This window comes from Notamacropus eugenii, chromosome 5 (genome assembly GCF_028372415.1).
Source record: "Notamacropus eugenii isolate mMacEug1 chromosome 5, mMacEug1.pri_v2, whole genome shotgun sequence".
Classification (NCBI taxonomy): domain Eukaryota; kingdom Metazoa; phylum Chordata; class Mammalia; order Diprotodontia; family Macropodidae; genus Notamacropus; species Notamacropus eugenii.
In genome coordinates this window covers 407,130,326-407,152,696 of record NC_092876.1, presented here as the reverse complement: position 1 = coordinate 407,152,696, position 22,371 = coordinate 407,130,326, and the positions used below count along the sequence as shown (strand labels likewise).

Sequence of the window (22,371 nt, the reverse complement as noted above, 5' to 3'; positions counted from 1 at the left end):
CAGTATCACATGCATGATATAATGAGTAATTCATCATTGTAATAGCAGTAACTAACGTAAACAGTGCTATAAAGTTTGCGGCGTGATACACACATTCACACATTATCTGATTTCATTCTCACAACAGGTCTGTGAGGTTCGTGCTGTTATTGCCCTCATCTTACAAATGAGAAAAGTAAGGCTGAGGAGAAATTAAATTTGCTCAGGGTCTCACAGTTATTAAGGGTCTGAGGCAGAATTTGAACTCAGGTCTTGCTTACTTCAGGTCCAGCATTCTACGTACCTAACTGCCTAATTAAGGCCTTTGTCTAGATCAGGCCTACACAACTTGTGGCCTGCAGCGTGCCAGAGGATTTCCTCTACATGCAGAGGATGTTTTCCCCTACATTTTTCTCTGAAACTCTTTGGGGTGCTGCACGCAGCCTGAGGTGACAGCAAATTGTGCGGGCTGGATCTCGATAATCCGGGTTACAACACCAATTTCACTTTAAATATCTAGGCAGCACAAATAAAAGAAACTTGCTTTAATGATAGGGGCAGGGAGTGTAATTGTCCTCTTCAAGTTTTTCAATAAATATAGTTGTGGCCAAAGTTCTCTCAGAAATTCTGCCTGTTAATTGGATGTTTTATTGAGAAAAATGAATAACTGTGATTAGAGCAACAAATGGAAGGACAGTCCATAAAAGCTAGCAGCTTCTCTTAACAAGCATCTGTAGAAGCAAAATATAGATTAGAATGCACCCAGGACACTTATACAGCTGTCGAAGTAAGAGTTCCAAACAAAAAAAAAGAGGAAATCCAAACATTCATGTAAGTGTGAGAGACGAGGCTTCTTTTGGATGCAAGCCTGGAAGTATTGAGCACCGCCTCAGTCTTCAGTCAAGCTACTCAGTAGTTCAGCTGTCAATCGGAATTTGTAGCAGTAGATATGTTACTGTTCACATAGCTTTTTCTTAAAATAGCAGCATTCCTAGCTATTTGTAGCATTTGAACTTGTATTAGTAAAGAACAGAAAGTAGCTCAATGGACATAAAAGTCATTCTTTTGTAGTCATCATAATGTAATGCCTGTTGATAACGGAATAACCTCAGCCAGCTTTTAAGAAAGCAGTGGCAAATACTATGTAAAACCCAGAAAGGGATGGGAGATTTACTCTTAACACAAAGCATACTCTACTGTTTACATGGGATGATCATGTTTATTTCTTTTAAAGGTACGCTATGAGACTAAAAACTCACTCAGGCCCAAATGCCACTCCAGAGGACAAACAGTTAGCTGCGTTGTGGTAGGTATAGCATGATTCGTTTCAAATCTCCAGCCCTGTCAGTGGCTCTCTTTTAAACTAGGTGCTATAAACACAAGAAGAGGGTACTTTCTGTCATGTGTCCTGATCTCACGAAGGTAGACCTTGCCTCAGAGGCTAGGTGATTCCTAGCAGCCATTCAGCTGCAATTCTTGAATGACTTATGAATGGCCTAAATTCTACAGGTATGTCTGAGCAATTCATAATGATTGGTAGTTGACAGGTCAGGTTTAGTACATCAGGGTAATTAGTTTTTCAGCATTTGATGGGTCTGGATTTTTAATGACCTTTATATTAACCATGCCAATGTGCACGTAATTTCTGTTGTATTTAACATTTTAGGTGCAATCATAATAACTCATCTTTTGTTTTACATGTAGGATTAGTATAGCAGAACCAAGATAATGCTTTAAATTAAAGCTCATATTTGTACCAAATTGAAGATTCATTACATTTTTTAAAAATGTGTTATTAATGCAAAAACTAATAAAGTTTGAAAAGGTTAATAAACTTTAAAAGGACACAAAAACATAAATATTTAAAACAAGAGGGAAGAAATCTTAGAGAAAACTTTTAGCCTTTAACAAGACAAGACAAAAGAAATTAACAAAGAACATGTTGTTTGTGTCCTCTGTCCTCCCTGAAGTTGTTCTGCCTCTAATTCTGTTTTCCTTCTTTTCTTTTCATTTCATTTTTACTTGTCGGTAGTCAGTGTGCCTACACATGTCTGGTTCTGCTCATTTAGTACTACATCATCTCATAGAAGTTTCTCCCTGTATGCTGTATGTCTTTTATAATACTGTAATATTCCTTTATATTCACATTCCCAGAAGGAACCCAGAAAAACCCACTCCTGGTGCCTCTCCCTCTTGTCCTTTTCCCTCACTGTCTCAATAGAGATCTTATCCTTCAAGTTCAGTAGATCTTGTATCTCAGTGACGTGAGCACTCCATCCTTCCCTGTGTGTCTTCTGTCCATCTTCCACAGCTGGTCTCCTCAGTGTACTGAGAGCCTTTCTCTAGGGCTCTAGATTTCAGGTAGATAACAAGAAAGAAAATGGCATGCCTCTTGCTTATCCCTCACCCTCACCCATTTATTCCTCTGTGACCAGCCCACCTCCTTTTCCAGTCTCATATCTGTACAGCTGATCATTGGTAATATGTTGATACCTGCCATTTAACTCTCCATTGCCTTTTTGGGACCCCACAGTTTTAGTTATTAAGAGACTGATGTGACCAGCAGCCATACAGCATCACCAGAATAATATGAGTATTAAATAAAAATAGATCTTTGTTTCAGCAAGAAATTTGAGGGCATTAAAAATACCATGTAATTCCCCAAAATCAGTACAACCATTCTGCTCCTGTTTATTTCTGGGCCCAGAGCATTGGACATTCACAATATCTGTTCAAGTTACATATCTAAAAAGATCAAGTTTATGAATTATCCATCTAAATGTTTCATAAGCATTTTTCATTCCCTTGATTTTTCATATGGTTGTATCATAATCGCTTTTTTTCAATTGAGTATTCATGTGGATAAATAGACCAGACCCTTCCGAGTGATTATTGATAGCATTTGGGAAGCTTTGCAGTGTTCAGAGGTTTGATAGGATAACATATCACTCACAAACAGGCACATCTAGAGGACCTCATCATCTTAGAATGAAAACTCCTTTCAAGTGGTGATAGCTTTCATTCTTTGCACTTACATTCCTAGTGCCAAGCACAATGCCTGACACATGATTGATTGATCTACAGGGAATCCTTCTTGCATATAGACTCTTTAGAGGACACGTGTTACAACAGTGGCAAACACTATTGGGAGGCATGTTTCCTTGTTTTACACTTTACTTGATCTCAGTCTTTTTATATCTTTTAAGGAATCCCATATGATTTTGATATATGCATAGGAGATACACTGTTAGAGGAGAGCCTTGAAGGGAGCATTTTGATGTAAGCACAGAGGGGTCTTTTGTGGAACTGTGAAGATAAGGTCTTCCATAGAATATCACTTGCTGAGGTCTGATTATTCCCTTACCAGACCTTCATTAAATATAACCTCAGTATATGTTGTTATTTTCATAAAGGTTTTGTGGGCATTGAAAGCTGGCATATTTGGCATTATTGATATTTTCTCGATCACCTTTTGTTTTGCTTTTGGACCGGACTTCTGATTTCCCTGGTAAAGGGAATGCTCTCCAACAGTACAGATCAGCACTTTGTTTGCAGCCTGTCATGATAAGAGCTGCCAGAGCTATTGAGATGTTTTGTGTAGTCTGTATACTTGACTCCAAGGCTAGCCCTCTATCCAGATCACCTTTTTATATAAAGTCCAAGATCTTTTCCAAGCTTTGTTATCTTCCCTTCTTGATTAACTTCATAAGTGATTCTTCAATACCCTTAAAATTGAATTGCACACAGCACAGACCTCCTTTGTATAGTCAGTCTAATCCAACTATTCTTCCCATCTGTGTTCTTTAGTGCCATTTCTGCTTACAGTTTAAATGTGGTGGCTGCTCTCTCATTAATAGAAGAAGCAGTTTGTTATAAAAATGTTTACAGATATTTTCCAGTTTTTCATATATTTATTGCCCCTTTTAGTTTCATCCTTTAATGTATAAGGATGATTTATTTTCTTTAAGTCTGTCACCAAATTTTCTGTAAACCTATTTTTTGCTCCTGTTGTTTCTCAGTTTTTTAATGGAATAAAGCTATCCATAATCTTCCACTAGCCTTCACAATAGTATATTTATTTTTTTAATTAATAAGCATTTGTTTTATTTTCCTCTCTCCCTCCCCCACAGCGAAAATTTAAAAAAAAAAAAAAAGAAAGAAAAACATGACCGTTAGAATAGAGTAGTCATCAGATTCCCACATTAGCCATTTCTCAAAACTGTATGCCTCATTCTGAGTCTTTGAGTCCATTACCTATCAGGAGGTGAGTTAGCATGTATTATCATTGAATAAGGTTGAATTGGGTTGTTGGTCATTCTCAGGGTTCTTACAGATAGGTTTATATTCTAAACCAGTTGGCTTCTTATCTCTCTACCTACCAAGATCAGTTATTTACTGGGTGCATATTTTGTTAGACTTATTTGGCCTCCTTATTGTAGCACTTGATTTATGTTGCTTAAGTTTCATTAGGAAATTATGATAGTCAGTGTTGATATCTGTTCTTTTTTCTATTTCTTATTTCTTGACATCAGGAACTTATTTGAATAGGTCACATTAAAGATCCCTCATTTGCTTCCCCAAATTAATATTCACAGTGTCAAATTTAATTTGATATTAATAAAATCTTAAATCCAACTGTAGATAGAACACTAATTCAGAAATAAGTCATATCCGTAACCAGTCATTTCCTGTCTGTTAAAAATATATTCAGTTTTTATAATAATAATATTATTCAATGCTTTCCATGTCCAATACCTCCTTATTCTCCTCTTGAAGAAAATGTTCCTCAGACATTATGTATGGAAAAACTTCTTTATATTCTACAAGTCTTTGTCCTCTGTCTTTACTCCTGAACCACATTTTACTGCCTTCTTTTTGTTTCTATCTTCCCTCATATGTCCTTCTGCATATTCAAGTGTATGTTGGTTTAGTTTGGAGGGTGCCATCAAGTGTTTCAGAGATTTTCACCATTTTTTTTCATTTTTCACAACAGATGTTGACATATAGCCTACTGCTATTTTCATGGTAATCTTTTTGTAACTATTTATAATAAGCATTTTAATCAAAATGATCAAATGTCCCATAAAATTGTGTTTATTGTTGCCTTTAGATGCACAATAAAACCAATTCCACCAACTCTATCGTTTGCCTTTGCAAGAAAAATATGTGAGCCATTTTTCTATTGAGCTGCAACTTCTTTTATCTTCTGGCTTTGTTTATAGTGAGAATATCAAGACTTATAAGATTCATTCCCTACAGTAGGATATCTGCTCATTGGTCACTGGACAAAGAGCTTACATTTTTAGGGTAGCAGTGGCCAACCTATGGTCTGGAACTTTGGTGATTCTTGGCATGTTCTACCCCTTTTCTGCCACTCAACCACCACCATCACTAGAATTACCAGAAGGACCATTTTGTACTTTTCTTTGTTGCATGAGTTCTCATGGGTAAAAAATTAATTGCCAAGTGACCAGCCTAGTATGATGGGACTCTGTTCTTAGGCTGATCCTTGGAAAGCAGATTCAGTCTATTGCCAAGACCATACTGAAAACCTTTCCAGAATAGCAAAACCTGCCAGTTTTTGCTATTGACAGTCTTCAGAAATTCAGCCTCTCCTACTTACCGCAACAAAGTGGCAAACTAGGGCTTTATGGAGCGAATAAATTAATGTGAAATATTTTTTCACTTATTTTCCAGTTATTGGACATGCAGGTTGTTTTCACTTTTTTCCTGTTCTAATGGGGTATAGGTAAATATTATTATAGATATAGATCCTCTTTATAATATTCCTAGGATAAAGTTAGAGTAATGCAATTGCTAAGATATATGCTCAGTTTTGTGACTCATTGCATACTGCCATTTTGCCAAAATATTTGTAACAGTCTATAGACCTACCAACTCTGTCGAGTGTCATTTCCCCACAGCTCTGCCAACTTTGTGTTTTTTCATTTTTTGCTTTTTGCAGTTCTAGAGAGTATGAAGTAGCATTTTTCTGGTTATAGGAGATCTGAGCATTTTTTCTTGTGGTTAATACTTTATAATTCCTTGTTCATAAATTGTCTAATTTGTATCCTTTCACCAATGCTCCGTTGAGGACTATATTAATGCTTGTAGAGCTATGGATCCATTTCTTATGAATTATTTTTCAAACCTTTTTCTGAGATATTACTGGAAGTATTTTCCCAATTTACTTATTTTTCCAGTCTACTTATTTTCCATTAATTTTAGACATACTGCTTTTTGTTATTCAAAATCCTTTTATTGTTGCATAATAAAATTTGTTTATCTTCAATGATTTCTTCTATTTTGGTTCAACACATTTTGATAGTAAAATTATTTATTTTTAAAATGTTCACTAATAATCACCCTTGGGGCCTTAGTTTCCTCATTTGTAAGTTAAGAGAGATGGATTAAATAATCTCTAAGGTTTATTTTCAGCTCCAAAGTCCTGTTTCTTTGTAGTAGATAATCATTGCATTAATACAATAATTACTAATAATGATGATAAATCCTGTGATCCATGTGTAATGGATTATCATCCCACTCACATGACTGCTATTAGGAATGATAATAAAATCGTGCAGTCCTGTGTAGGGACTTAACAGTGCACAAATATGACTGCTATTAACAGTAATGATAATGATGGTAAAAATGATTCTTCCATCCCAACTTCACAGAGCATGTCACTTCATATTCCTAAATCGTATTGAGGGGAAATTCTTAAGAAGGAAGCAAATTATTCCATACTTTTTATAAATTTCAGAGTAATTCCACTGACAGGTAACTTATTTGTACAATTTGTGGTCTACAAATTGGGGAATCAGACCACAAAATAAAAAGATCAGCAACTCTTAATGGACTGAGGGGTTTCTTAATGTTCTTTCCAGAAGGTATTTCTGATTGCTAAGATTTGCCTATAAATCTACACAAAAGTACGTGATTGTGGTGTATTTGGTGTGCCAATAGAGCCACTTGTTTATGTAAAACATGAAGAGAACTGTAAACTAGATGTTGGCAGGCAGGTACCAAAGAAAGTAGGTGTCTCAGAGGGAAAAGCTGCTCATGCACTTTTCCAGCTTAGTGTAAACTCCTCCCAATTAATAAAAGTACTAGATTAGTCATAAAGTGGGGGGAAAATATTTGAAAGAAGGGTTTGTATGTTTTTATTGTTTTAAGCAAAGCAGGCTCAAAATCAGCCAGGCACCTGAGGCTGTGTTACAGTGAGAATGGGGATACAGCAATGTCCTTGCACTGTTTTATACCCAGGAGTTTGGTCCTCTTGCCTGCAGCCTTCAGCTCACTTTGCGCAGGGAGATCCTGCCCTCTAGTGGTGTAAAAGGAAAGCTAAGAGGTGATGGAAAGCCCCATTCCCGTCCCCAAAACTGGACTGTGAAGCGGATGCATGTCTTTGTGATTTCATTATTGTACTGAGCAGTCACTTAGTGATAAAGTGTAGATTTTTCAAATTTAAATTTTTTTTAAATGGTGGATTTGACTTGGTGTTTCAGAACCTTTATCTACAACTAAAAAGTGCCTTGAAACAACTGAAATGTTTGAAGATGTTTTTCTAGTTTTGTCTTAAATGTATAACTATCCTTAAGAAATTAATTTCTATTTTTGGCCTGTAGTTACCGCTGTCTGGCTCTCCTGTATTGGCGGATGTTTCGACTCAAAAGGGATCATGCTGTAAAGTATTCAAAAGCACTTATTGACTATTTCAAGGTATCATCTTGCTTTGTGAATTGCTTATAACTTGACCATGGTTATAGAACAGAGTATAGTCAATATACTGTATGTTGTTTAAAGACCCTGTTGAGGATAAATGTGATTAGATGGACAGAATCCATTGCTTTTAGGCAGATGACAGTGTATTCCCTCAGTGTATATATGAAACCAGTTTATGACACAATCACAGAGTTTTAGGACTGAGGAGGCCTTGGAGAAGCCATCTAATGTATTTCTTTATTTCAGGATGTTCCATGTCTTCCCTCCCAAGATAATCAATAGTATTCCTGAAACCCTCAAGAGAAAAATATACCTAATCCCTCAGCAACTCATTCTAATATTTAACCATCCTATCAGGACATTGTTCCTAATAGCTAAACCAGGGACCTTCTCCTGCCCTTTAACCATATTTTCTCTTGTTTTGTCCTCAGATTAGATAGAGGAAAGCCCACCATTCTCTATAGTATAATCCTCTGCCATTTTTTACCTATGTGAACTTGAGCAAGGCATTTCACTCCTCTGGGCTTCAGTTTCCTTTCAAATGAGAGAATTGGTCTAAATGAGCTATAAGGCCCCTTCTTGCTCTAAAGCTATGATCCTATGATCTTACATACCATAGCAACAGTTCCTCTGTCTACTTTCATTCATATCAGAGACCTCTGTTAATTCATGTAGAAGCAACTCTTTAAGTCTCCTATGAGAACAAGAAAATAAAATATCCCCCCTCCTAAACTTTCTCAAAGAGAAGACCTGTCAATCGATTGGGGACCCCTCAGGACAGGGTCAACCTTACACAAGCAAGGTAGATGATGTAGAGGTAGACTAGAGTGGAGACTATATATGGCAGTCCCAGCCAAGGACTCACCAGTCAGCACACACCATTCAGGTAGTTTAGGGGTCAGTTGCTATCCACACTCCTTAGAAAGCTTGTTTCTAGCCTCACTAGATAATTTTCTCATACATGTCCTAGAGACCGTATGAACCAAATAGAAACAGTTCATGTTCCCAGCTGGAAAAAAGGATATTCTTTCCAGCTGTCTTCTTCATAGCATTCAACTGAACAGTTTATCCAAAATAGATTGAAGAGTGTTCTGAGCCATGGTCAACTAAATATAATCTGTCTCAAATGAGAAGGGTACTGGAACCTATTCAACATGGTTGTAGCCTTATTTTTTACTTTAAGAACCTGGGATCAAAGTCAGAAATGTGGTTCAGGTTTTTATGGTTAAAAGTAAGCACTGAACATAACGAATGAGGAGTAGATTAAAAAATTTCCCTGATGCAATGATGATAGATTGTCTTTTTTATTTGTTCATTGTCTCCAGTCTATCTTTAAGAATAAGTACAGAACAGGTACCAAATTAAACATAAGACACAATTCTTCTCCTTTGGAAATTTATAGTACAATGAAGGTATTTACAGCTAGAGATTATTGCAACATTGACTAAAATTCAGTAATTATAAAACCTTGGGTAAAGAATGACAGTATGGTGGAAAGGAATTCAATTTCCCAATGCAAAACTAACACTAAAAGATGGTCTTTCTGTCCATACTCACTTCCCTTTAAATTACGGGGCTTCAAGTTTTAGGAGCGCTAAGAAGAATTAGGCATTTTCTTTCTGCTTCATCTATTTCTAGTACCATAGAACTCTTCTGCTCAGATTTATTTCAGCCAAAGTATACTTTTAATAGCCCATATTGGGTGGCTAAATTTTAATAACTAGGAGAGAAAACAAAGCTGATATATCCATTTGGATACATCCAGAGCTGATATAATCCATTAGATTAAGAAAAGTGTCATTATTCTAGAAAAAAATTGTAGTTGCTCATCTATTAGGAGCTTTTTTCCCCTCCTTAGGAAAATAGTTTTATTTTCTCAGTGAACGGTAGAGTGCACAGTTCTGTACTTCCCATTTATTTATATGATACCTATTGCCATAGTCCCTCAGATTGCTGACAGATTGTTTTGTGTAACTTTAAATAACACTGCTCACATGAAGTAAAAATTCAGTCTCCATTTAGTAAAGTGCTTCTGTGATTCCTGCTCTATACTTAGCTTTCTCTGATTTGCTGAATCAAAGCAACACTTCTCTCTGCAGAACCAAGATGATGCCTATGCTTTAGACTTCAAAGAGGAAAACTCCATATCAGCATCACAAAAACCATTTCATCCCCATAACAGTCCCACAGATTAACACCCAAGAAAGCATTATTAGTTGTAAAAAAATATTTAGGAACTGTCCATTTAACAACTTTTACTAGTATGTGCAAAACTTCTTTTCAATTTCTGGATATAAATGTTTGGCTCATATAATGTAATCTTCTTACCATATTAAAATAAATTTAATTGCCCTATCTTGAAGGGAAGCATATTGAATAATGTGCTTGTAGACTAAATGTAAAACATGTTCTTTATTCTTTTCATTTTTTTTTAGTTCTTTTCTATCTCTGATTTCAATTTATGTGTTATTCTCTAAGTTTGCAATGATGTGTTCTGCTGCTTCTCTCTTAAGAAAATTGAACCCTCAGTAAATCCACTTCTTCCCTCCACAGAATTCATCTAAAGCTGCCCAGGCCCCATCTCCATGGGGTGCCAGTGGAAAGTAAGTTGTCTTTACTGAATGAAAATTCATTGTGCATGACCTTCTGAAACTGCCTGTTAACATCCAAGTGCACCCAAGTATTGTCCTGTATAGCCCACCCCATAGTTATCTGTCTTCAGTATTTTGCTTTTCAATATTCTCTTGTGTAGGAGCACAGGAACTCCATCCCCCATGTCTCCCAGTCCTTCTCCAGTCAGCTCGGTGGGATCTCAAGGGAGTCTCTCAAGTACTAGTGCCCCTTCACCATCATCCATAATTAGCATTCCACATAGAATCCATCAGATGGCAGCCAACCATGTCAGCATCACCAACAGCATTCTGCACAGCTACGACTACTGGGAGATGGCTGACAACCTTGCCAAGGAGAACAGAGGTATGCGGTGTAAAAATAGAAAAAAAAAAAACCTGGTCTGTTAGCTGGAATCTAGAAGAGCAGGCAGTCTACTGGCATGATAGAAGGTTTAGCTGTCACAGTACCCGGTAAAGAATGCTAGCGTGATAATCACAGGATTAGGGCTGGAGTCCCAGCACTACCCACCATTTATTTAGCAAATAAGTTATGTAGTTATAAGAACTGGCAGGTAAATCTCAGACCATCACCTGCCCTTAGGCAAGTCTCTGTGTCTCTGTGCTTTGTCTTCTTCAGTTTTCTCATCTATATAATAAGGATAATGACACCTACAAAATGACCCAGTTGTAGGTAGGAAAAGTATTTTGGAAACTCTAAAGCTCTGTTAAAATGTCACACTTTAGAGCCCTCTGGCAGTGTCAGCTAGTATTATTGTACACCTAAACATGAATATGCTAATTGTGATAAATTCCTGGGCATGATAATAACTCACATCTCTATAGGGCCTTAGATTTTCCAAAGGGATTTCCTCACAGTAACCTTCTGAGGTAGGCAATTAATATTAGCCCCATTTTACAAATGAGGAAAATCAAGTTCAGAAATGCTAAGTGGCTTGCTAATAAATAGTAAGTACTAGAGCCAGGATTCGGATTTAGGTCTTCAGAATGCTGTCTTTCCATTATATCATATTGTCAGTGGGAAGTTTTTGTTAGCAGATTTTAACTCCTAGTTGACTTTGTTTTTCTCAATCAAATTTGTTGTGTATCTAGTAGGAAGAAAGTATTATGTATAGTTGCTGGTGGGGCATACAAAAAATAAAAGATGTAGTCTTGGACACATAGGAAAGATAATATGAGCAGCATATGTTAAATACCAAATGAATACTGTCCCAGACAGTAGTTTCCATGTGAGTTCAGAAGAGAAGTGGGGGGTGATGTGGCCATATGTGACTTTATGGATTCATGAAGGAGTTGGAATTTGAACTCGGCATTTACAGCAGGATCCGTAAATAAGGGCCAGGTAAGAAAACATTGTGAGATGAGATAAAAAGTTGAAAATCTTTTTAAAATTCTTGAGCAATAGCGAGTTAACCATGGGTCCTGACTAGAAGAGACATTCACACAGGAGAACAGTAGGAGATAAAGTGGAAGCCAGATTTGAGGAACTCATAGAATTTTAACGTCTCCTACCCTAAGGCAGCATCCCTCAAAAGTACTCAGTCTCCATTTCACCATTTCCTGGCAGGAAAATCACTAACTTTTGCACTAAGCTTGTTCTGTTTTTGGACAGTTCTAATTCTAAAAATCTTCCACCGTCTCTAGTTCTGCCCTCGGAAACTATGCTTTTGTGTAGCTATGGCTAACCTCTCTTCCACACGGACAGATCTTTAAATATTTGAAAACAATGCTAGCCTCTTCTGTATCTTCTTTTCTCTGGGTTCAGCATCTCCAGCTCCTTCAATTCTTCCTCAAGTGCTGTGGGTTTTAGACCCTTACAGCATCTTGGTCACTCCAGTTTATCAGTGTCCCTCTGAAAACAAGATACCTAGCCAAAACCGTACATAGTTCATCCAAGTGACCAGTGTGCCACCAATAGATAGCCCTCCTGTTGTATGATGAAGCAGAAACAGCATAGTGATCTGGTGATGTTGGCAGCAACGTGGTACAGTGGATAGAGCTCTTGGCCTGGATTAAGGAAGACCTGAGTTCAAATCCAGCCTCAGTCACTTAACAACTCTATGACCCTGTACAAGTCACTTAACCTCTGCCTCAGTTTCTTCACTTTAAAGTGGAAATGATAATGGCACCCACCTCCCAAGGTGATTGTGAGGATAAAAGGAGATCGTATTTGTAAAGTGCTTTGCAAAAACACTAAAACGATATAAGTACTAGTTTCTATTAGCTGTTATTGTTGTTGTCATTCCTGTCATTGTTATGTTGTCCCAGGGTCTGCAGCCAGGAGAGAATTCTTCTCCACACTGTGACAGATAATGTAATCCAGCATTTTCTACATGCCTATCTCACAAAGATGTCATGGAGAATTTGAGAAATGTCAATAGATTGCTTTTACACCCCTCCAGAGAAAATAGGGCATTTATAATATTTGTGACATGATGAATGCCAGGTCCATAAGGATACTCAAAGATTATACGTATGTATGTATGTATGTATACGTGTGTATATTTTTTTTTAAATCCCAAAGTTGTTCAGCACCATTGGGCAGACTTCTTTGACTTCAGATTAAAGGAACATTCTGACTGTGATCTAAGAAAAGAGTTGATCTACTTCTTTTTTCCCCATTTTCCTACCCCCTGTCGGCAACCCCACTAGGAGCCTGCTAAAATATAAAAATAAAATAAATGTGGCAAGTACCTAACTTGTTCAAGCGCTGAGGAAAGAAAACCAATTCAGAAAGGACAAGGTTATTCTACAGCAAAGGAGAAAAATCAGCTTCTAAATGGCATTCTACCATTATCCAGGGAGGTGATTATTCCCATAGCTCTCTGGTTGCAGGAGAGCAAGAAGAGGTCTTGATGCCTGAGCTGCTGTGTGCCCAGTACATGCAAGGCCCGAGAATAGGGAACACTTAGGACCTCAATGATGAAGCTCAGAGGAGGTGTTGTATATCAAGATAGTCATTTCACCATCACTTCTGGAAATACTGCCTGCTCTTCATAGAAATCATCTTAACTAGACGTTCCATTTCCTGCTTCCATCTCAGCCCAACCCAAGTGATTGTCCTAGTCAGCCTCTTATGTAGTACAAAACGCCTGTAGCAGACAGTGGTCAAGCCACTGAATTATTAACATTTTACCAATCACTTTCTTAAATCCGGACAATTAACAAAACAACAAATTAAGCCTGGATTTGTAGCTATTTGCTAAGTTCTAAGGTGTAAATGTGCACACAGAAAATTTAGCAATTGGAGTGGCTTCCTGACTTTCTGGTAGGCTAGTGGACATGGAACAAGGAAGGCATGAAGACCCTGAGGCATCTAAGCCTTATGATCATGCATCCAGTGTCACTGTGAGAGCCATTTCTCTATGGGGCCCAGCTGCCCTCTGTACCTCAACCCTGTTCACACTAATACCTGCCAGTTTGACAGGTATAGACAAAAACTATTAAGTGTGGGAGGAGTAACTCACAGTTAAAGTCCCATAATGGCAGGGAAGCACCACCTTGAATACATTGGGCATCCTGTTATACCACCAACACCATCTTTGGAATGCTTGGGCAGTTCAATCAGTATTAAATCCATTGGGCACTATTTGTAGTTAATTCATTTTCACCATCACCTCCATTCCTGGCCATCACAGTACACAGACAAACATGCTTTTACAGAAAACAAAATTTGGGTACCAAGTGTATCAGACAGTCAGGCCTTCACACAGATTTTTAATTCTTTAGCCATTCAGCCTTATCCAGGGCTATCTGAGCTGTTGAAGCAGCCCTAGGATCAGGAACTGGTTGCTTATATTCTGTCCTAAATGTCCACTTTGCAGGCTGGCTTAACACCTATAGCTGAATAAAGGTCAATCTCAGATGTATTCCTGTACTTCTTTTCACACATGTATCCTCTGTGATAAGCAGGATTCCACCTTTGCCACAGTGACTTATGAGACTGCTAGGCCCTGTTCTATATCTTACACACAGTTGCCTTTGACTTTTGGTGGAAGTGATTCTGATGAATCATCTTTAGGCATATCTAGTCTTGTCAAATATATACTCTGACCAATGACTTCAATGGAAAGAATTGGCAGGGTAAGGGTAGGGTTGGTAGGTTTGTGAACCCTGCCAACTCTCTTCTATCCATGGGTGACAGTTAACACTGGAGTTTATTATATACTTAGCCCCACTTAAGAAATACAATCCCATTTTATTAATGGTAGACTCTTTGGCCAACATAGCTTAATTTCTCTCCCAAAGTGAACATCCCATTACAACTCAGGCTACCACCACCCATTCCTGGAAGATATTGTCTGGTTCCACAGTCTTCTCTCTCACCTCACTCTTGTCTATGTCAGTTCTGGGTTGAACTGTTGCGTGCTTCCCAGTTAAAGATCTACCTTTCCATGACACTGTTCCTCATGGATAACAGAGCTGTGAACAGGATCTTGGATAATACCTCCTATAGAGTGACTACATAGCTCTGTTACCCACCACAGACTTTGTTGTGACAATAATTTGGTCCATTCATTCCTTCATTCAATAACACACCCTTTTTTGCAAACTATGATTTACATCTTCAAGTTTACCTGGGACTCCTCACATACTACAGTCCCTGACTTTAATAACTACGTGAGGGAGTTAGAGGCTGGCATAGTAGAACTTACAATCATAGTGGCTTATAAAGAAAGTGGCTTCTGGCAACACTTTCTCACAATTCCATGGCCTCAAGGGCCTTGGAGATATTTCAGGGTAAGGCATTGTCCTTCCCAGTACTTCACATGTATTGGGGGGTGGGGAGATGCCAGCATCCAGCCTGGCATAATAGAAAGGAGAAGGTAAGACATTTCACCCCAGTTAAAGAAGGGCAGAAGCATAAAAAAGCAAAAGGTAGCAGTTACACTTCTGTGCTGGTATGCTGCTGCATCTCTTTGGAGACCTACCTGACTTTAGATCCTCTCTCTGACGTGTGGCTTCCCAATTCCAATTCTGCCCTTTGGATTTGGTGTACCCAAGAATTTCGGATCCTGACTCATCCTGGCATTTGATTTATCCTTGTACTTTAGACCTCATCCCTTTTTCCCCATGAGGTTGCTCTAATTATTTGCGTTAGGTGCCCCAAGGGAGATCCAACAGTTATCACTCTTTGGAATAATAATGGTAATAGTAGTAATAGCAGCTAGCATTTATATAGCACTTCAAGGTTTGCAAAGGGCTGTACACATCATTTCATTTAATCCTTACAAAAACCCTGGGAGGTGCTGTGATTATCCTCTTTTTACAAATGAGAAAACTGAGGTAGAGAGGGATGAAATAACTTGTCCAAGGCAACACAGCTAGTGAGTATCTAAGGATATTTAGAGTACTTCTGGACTCCAAGCCAAACACTGACCACCTGGGTTCCTTGCTTAAGGGACTGAAGGAAAATGATGGATGAAAACTCTTTGGTGTATCAGGAGAGCTAACGATCATGACAGTACCATTAGGGTCTTTTTTTCATACCTACATAAAGCAACCTATCTGCCTTCATGTCTAACTTTGCCTTACTAGTGTTAGTATTTTTATTAAATGATACAGCATCAAGTTTGACAAGCTAGCTAAAAAAGTTAATGTAATATTGGGGCAGCATTAGAAGTATGGCAGATGGAACAAGGGAGATTACAGCCTCACTGCCTTCTGACTTGTGTCAGCTTTTAGGAAAACCATTTATAAACTAGAATATGTCCAAACAACTGGACACCACCTCATATGAAGATTAATCAGAGGTATCTGAGAAGCAAAAATTTGGTGCTTAGGATAACTTCTGTGGCATATTTGATAGATTGTCCTGAGGAAGAAGAAGTATTAGCCTTATTTTGCTTCATTCCCAGAGTAGTATCTGCATCAAAGTTGTAGACATACAGATTTCAGCTTAATAGAAGGAAAAACTTTTTGGCAATTAAGACTTGTCCAAAAGTCAGGTGAGCTGCCTCAGCAATTAGTGAATTCCTTAAAAGTAGAAGTCAGGTGGTAGCTAGATGAGTACTTGTCAAGAGCATGAAAAGGGGAGTTCAGTTTAAGGATTAGACTAGATGACTTCTCAGATTCCTTCCAATTCTGGAATTCTATAAGGGTTGAACTTTTTTTTTCCCCAAATAAGGGTCTAAGTTGTTTCTGTTGTTGTTTTTAAAGGTTATTCTTATTGCATAGGATGTTTTCTTGGGTTAAGGAAGAGACACTGAAGGAACAAGACATCAGCCTATAAATATTCTATAGGAAACACAAAGAAATACCCAGGCCAGAAAGTGTCATCAGTGGCACACTGAGGCACAGAGAATGAAAGATAAAATAAGGATATTTTCCAGCCACCCTCCAGTGCTATCTCAATAGCTTGGCATCCTCATTGCCACCTTGGGGAAGCTGAGCAAGAACTCCCTGACCATGAGTCCAAGGGTAAGGGCAGTTTCACCTTTTCCTGCTCTGTCTCCCATCACTGGATCAACTGTAGTTACTCTACTGCCTACACAAACCTTTTTGTCAATCTCAGAAGTTGACTGGGTGGATACCCCATTAGAAATATGGTACCAGTGACACAAAATTATCATGAGAAATATTTCTGCTTCCTTAGACCACATGTTCAAAAGAGCATAAAACAACCATACACCAACGAAGGCACAGATTGAGAGATTTAAATGTTGAAAAATCTCATTAATTTGATCTAGAAATGTCCTATATTCTGATTTGTATGCCTTCTAGATAATCTGTTAATATGTAAGCCTTTTCTCTTTTTTCTTTTCCATCTCCTTGTCTTCCATTCTCCTTTTCTTCCATCTTTCCATTCTTTTTTCCTCTTCCTGATATTTGTGGTAGTAACATGAATGGGACAGATTCCTTGATGAATAGAAGCCATGAGTGATTTTTTTTTCCAAGTTGTTCAGTGTGATTTCATTTGCACATATGACAGGATTCCCTTTTAATAATGACTGTTTCTGTTCCCTAGAGTTCTTTAATGATCTGGATTTGCTGATGGGACCCGTCACCCTGCATAGCAGTATGGAACACCTAGTTCAGTACTCCCAGCAAGGACTGCATTGGCTGCGAAATAGTGTTCACTCATCATAGTGATTGCGTGCCATTTAGCCGGACTGTGTAATAATCTCCCATGGACTGTTCAATTATTCTGGACACTGTGCTACCGAAATTCTCAGTCACAGCATTTATCCAAATGAAGGTGAATATTTCTTCAGCATCAAACAATGATATTTTTCTAGGGAGAGAGTGTGTGTGTGTGTGTGTGTGTGTGTGTGTGTGTGTGTGTGTGTAAGTGTGGGTGTGTCTGAGGATGTCTGTGTATATTTGTAAAATATATGCAGCTCTTCAGAATTCATCTTCTCCTGTAGTAGTCTCCATAACTTTACGATAGGCAGAAGTAATCAGAGGTGTCTGATTAGAGAAAATGCACACATACATTCATGCACATACATACACACACATACACACACACACACACACACCATTTGCTTTTTATTTTGATATTATACCTTGGATTCTTAGAAAATTAAGCCAAAATCTCATGGGTTAGTTAATCAAGTGCAATAAAGCACATTGAAAACTTGACTGCCAGTTTAGATGCTCCTAAAACATACGTTATTGATCTTTTTTTCAGTCTTAATATACTGTCTCCCTCCTACTTGCAGATTGGTATGAATTGATGAGTAATTGACGAATGGAGTCGAATATGTTATTTTTTGTGCAGGAAGTTTCAGTAGATTTCATGTTACCTTAATTATTGTTCTTTTCTATTATAACTTCACCTATCATTCAGCTTTATTATCACCTAAAAAATACAATAGTAAGCAAAAGAGATTTTTCCTAATTATATTCCTCTTCCTTCTCCTTCCTCCCCCCATTAGAGTGGTAGTTATGGCACTGAAAAGAACAGAAGAGAAAATCCAATGGCTTGGAACCTAAATGGATATTAAAAACAAGTCTTTGCAACTGAAAACCAGAATTCACTTGTACAGTTGACATCAGACACACATACATATACATTTCCAATTCTGTCTCTTTTGTAATGGCCATATGGAGCAATGTCTTATCTAACTGCCAGAAATTTTGAAAGCCTTTTCCGCGATAGCTTTCTTGCAAACGTAGGCCAGACCAAGACGTAGCCTAGACTGTCTCCTCACCAGAAGCCTGGGCTCACTGCTTGTCATGCTGAGAACTGTTTATTATAATAATTCCATGTAATCCTCTCACTCTTCTTGCATAATCTACTAGTGCAAGGCTTTCATATTTCTTGATTTGGGAAACATTTCCAGTCACTGTTGACAAGCTGCCTTTTATTGAGGAGAGGGCTGAGGGGTGGCATTAATCCTGCAACAAAAACCGCGGTTTTGTTTAGGTCAACAGAGATCAATGCCTATTTGTATCCTCTGTAGTAAGTCATATGCATACTTCCCTCTGCCATCAGTGCATTTCTATTTGTTATTAACTTTATGTTAACTCTTGACATCTTTTATCGTTTTTAGTGTTCATTGGAAATATAGCCTTAATCAGATTTTGTCACTTCTAATTTGAGCTTTGGAGTTGAGAAAATATGTCCCAGAAGAAAAACCTTTGGGTCATAAAAAATAGCCATATCTTTCCAAAGCCTAACATGTCCAAACTCTGTGTGTGTGTACACACATACATATACACATACATATATGTGTGTTTATGCATATGTATTTTATATCTGTATAATGCATCCTACTGATACCACCATAGCATACATGATACCAGGTCACCCTAAAGAAGGAATATGATACGATGTGTTGTTTAAAGGCAGTTGAGCTAAAGGGGATTTAGAAGAGATGCCAATGCACACCCAGCCTCTAGGTACTGATGTTCTCATTCCTTTAGTAGTGGCATGGTTCCCATTTTTCAGCCTGATATTTAGTTTGAAAGTCAAGTCCCCCAAAATTCCTTAGCTCTATTTACTGGTTTCAAGTTGTGTAAATGCTAGAGCTATCTTGGTGATGATCTTGAAGTTAATTTGTAAGTTTATGCCTCAGTAAGTGAGGGCCTTACCAAACTTTTCTTGGGCTTTTGTCTCAGGGTGTTTGGGTTATATTAACTCAGTATTATTTTTTCAATATTCATTTCATCTTGTGTGTTGCATAGATTTTCTTTATAGGTATCTTTGACCAGTAGTTGGCACATCTCTACAATTCTGTCCTCTTTTGGAAACTTGAGTTCATATGTAGAATTTAGAGTCACACATTTTTTTTTTCAATTCTTATGAACTCTCGAGAGGTTAGACCTCTCACGTACAGTGTGTTCCCTAGAGATGCTTTGCAGTTCAGGATAACTGAATACTCTCCTATGATGCTGTAACATAGCTTGCCTCACAAGTATCTCTACTAAGTAGTCTTTTTAAGTTATGTACGTTTTGTTTTTGTTTTTTGTTTTGTTTCTGGTAAACTTCCGATCTAATCATGAAACTGAATTAAATGAGGAAGTATGCTTAGACTGATTATGTTGACAGCATTCTGATTGGTGCCTTGGCAATCATTATTTCCAACAAGGCTTTTAGCAGTGGGTCATTTTGGTGACGATTAGAGGAGAAGATTATGTCGCAGGTGTTTGTCTCCTCTGCCCTGAATGGTGAGGCAACAGCATCTGTTTCATTTGGAAACGGAAGAACTATGACAAAAGGAAATTTTAGTGACCAGGCTTCTCTTAATTGCTATTTATAAAAGTCATTCCTATCCTATCCTTTTTCATTCTTTTAATTTTCTGTATATCTTTGCATTTGACCTCTCTTTAATTTTGAAAGCAAATTCTGTTCTCAGGAACCAAATATGGGCTTGATTGAGGTCAAGTCCTTGACAACTTTAATAGGAGTTTGTCCTTAATCACAGTGACAGAATTACCTTCGAATGGGAGGTAACCCAAATATGTCCCATGCCAAAATCTGGCATTTGTTATACATTCCTTATAAAATACTTTGATTAGATATGCCTTCACAAATCAGACTCGTGTGCAGAATTATGCAAAGAGAGATTTGGTTCAAACACATACTTCTTTATATTGTAGATAGGAACTTAGTCCCACAAAAAGGAGATGGAATAAAAATAAGTTGAAGTGCTTTCAGATTGTTTACCACATTTTAAGCACATGAAATGCAATACAAGGAAACTTTCTGCACTAAAAATCAATCATATTTACAACAATTGTATATGCATTGCATCGTGATGTGCACATTTCTGGCATCCATACACAGTATACAGTTTGTGTGAGTGAACACATTTAAATATATGCACACAGTACAGCTAAATCGTAAAAATGTAGTCAGCCTGGAGGATTTACTGGTGCCTCAATATTGAGTACATGTCCCTGGGTGTTCGTTTCACCTTGGAAGTGCAGTGATTGTTGCAGAACTAATTAGTGCAGCTAACCCTTACTTAAGATACATCTTTGAAACTGTGCGGCAGTATTTATGTATAATATATATATGAAGTATATACACACATGTATACATGTATATTTTTAAATAACATTTTTCCACAGTTTTCACGGTTTTTCCAGAGCTACTGTTAAAAAAAAATCTATATTACACAAAAAAAGCAGAATTTTTTTTTCCTAAGGAAGTAGACACTCTGCACACCCAGTTAACATTGTGGTTTATCTGTTTCTAGATACCCAAGAGACTTTAGCAGTCACCAGCCTTAATGCATGTACAGAATTATTCTTGTGATTTATCTGTGTTTTTTTTTAATCTTCATGAAATTGGAATTTATAAACATGTCTGCCTTTCTGAGGTTGCAGATGTTACATTAAGTGATTTATGCTGTAAAATGGGAGAAGTTGAACTGTAAGTAAAGAATATCAACTGAATTCCATAAATTTTTATAAGAAAAATTCAAAATTGAAATGTTTTTCAAATCAGTATCTTTCATTCATGAAACATCCTTTTTATGCATATTTTTATTGAATACCCATAGATAATTAGCATAATAAGCCTAATTCTTGATGCAAAGATATATATTCTCTTCATGAATTCTGCTGTTCCTTCCTTATGCTGCCCCTCCAACGCAAACACACATACATACACATAAATACACCTCGTTCGCCAGAGAACCATCCAAAAGAAACAAAAGGCCTCAAAAATGCCTGTTTACACATGTATTTGTTAGTCTGACATAGATTTATCCCTGAAGTATTTTTTATCTAGTTATCTATGTTAGCACCAAAATGAGGTGTCTGAGCTCATCTTTAGTTGAAGGAGCAAATGACTTGACTTGCAGCGTGCCATTTTCCAACTCCTGGCACCTTATACAATAATCTTTGCTAGCCTTTAAAAAAATAAACAACTCAGTGTGAACTTTTCATTCAAGAAAATGCAGGTATTAGAACAGTGACTTGGCATGCTATGTCCCTGCTATGTAGGAAGAAGAACTCCTTTTTTTAAAAAAAATTACATCTTAAGTCTCTCCCTTCAGAAACCTCTCTTTCTGCTTTTGTTCATTTCAACAAAGTTATTTCAAGCCCTTTTTCTTTTCACCCTGCAACACTTCTTTGAGCTACTCCCAAATATCTGCCGAAAATGTGGCCATGGTGACTTTTAGATGTCACATCCAGTGAGTCAGTTAATCGCTCAGTAGGACCTTTGGCGCACTGACCATGAAGGAGTGGGTCATTCTCTGAAAGAGGAAAGAGAGAACACTTTGCATTCCTTGCGTTAGAGATCTTCCAATGAGGATGTATCCTTTGGAACTAATGTATCCTTTGGACGATGGTCTTTCCCACCTTGGGTTAAACGTGATTAAGGGCTAAACTCCAACAGAATCACTTTTTGTTTTGCAGCGCTTCCATTTTAACTGAAACTTGGAACCAGTGGAGATTCACAAAACATTAAAAGAAAAGTGAAAACCAATAATAAATAAAACTGAATTTTAAATTTGGGGTCAGTTCTTCTATTTTCTCATGTGCCCATTTCTAAGAAAAAATGGCTTTTAAATCTTAAAAAAATTGTTCTGGCTAATTATTTAGGCTTCTGATTCATTTTCCCTTTGCCCATACTAAA

The 22,371-nt window shown here is 37.5% G+C and overlaps 1 protein-coding gene across 5 annotated transcripts in view; it reads left to right on the top strand.

Moving 5' to 3' along the window:
* Positions 1–19,818, top strand: part of AFF3 (ALF transcription elongation factor 3) — a 651,407-nt gene extending 631,589 nt beyond the window's left edge. For 4 of the 5 annotated variants that reach the window (XM_072616809.1, XM_072616808.1, XM_072616807.1 and 1 more), the window contains 5 exons: positions 1,214–1,285; positions 7,608–7,701; positions 10,258–10,307; positions 10,457–10,680; positions 17,302–19,818. In XM_072616809.1, coding sequence (XP_072472910.1) covers positions 1,214–1,285; positions 7,608–7,701; positions 10,258–10,307; positions 10,457–10,680; positions 17,302–17,423 — 562 coding nt within the window. In that variant the 3' untranslated portion in view covers positions 17,424–19,818. Of the gene's footprint in view, positions 1–1,213; positions 1,286–7,607; positions 7,702–10,257; positions 10,308–10,456; positions 10,681–12,602; positions 12,930–17,301 lie in introns of those variants that run through there. The other variant, XM_072616810.1, reaches the window with a different exon arrangement.
* Positions 19,819–22,371: the final 2,553 nt, after the last annotated feature.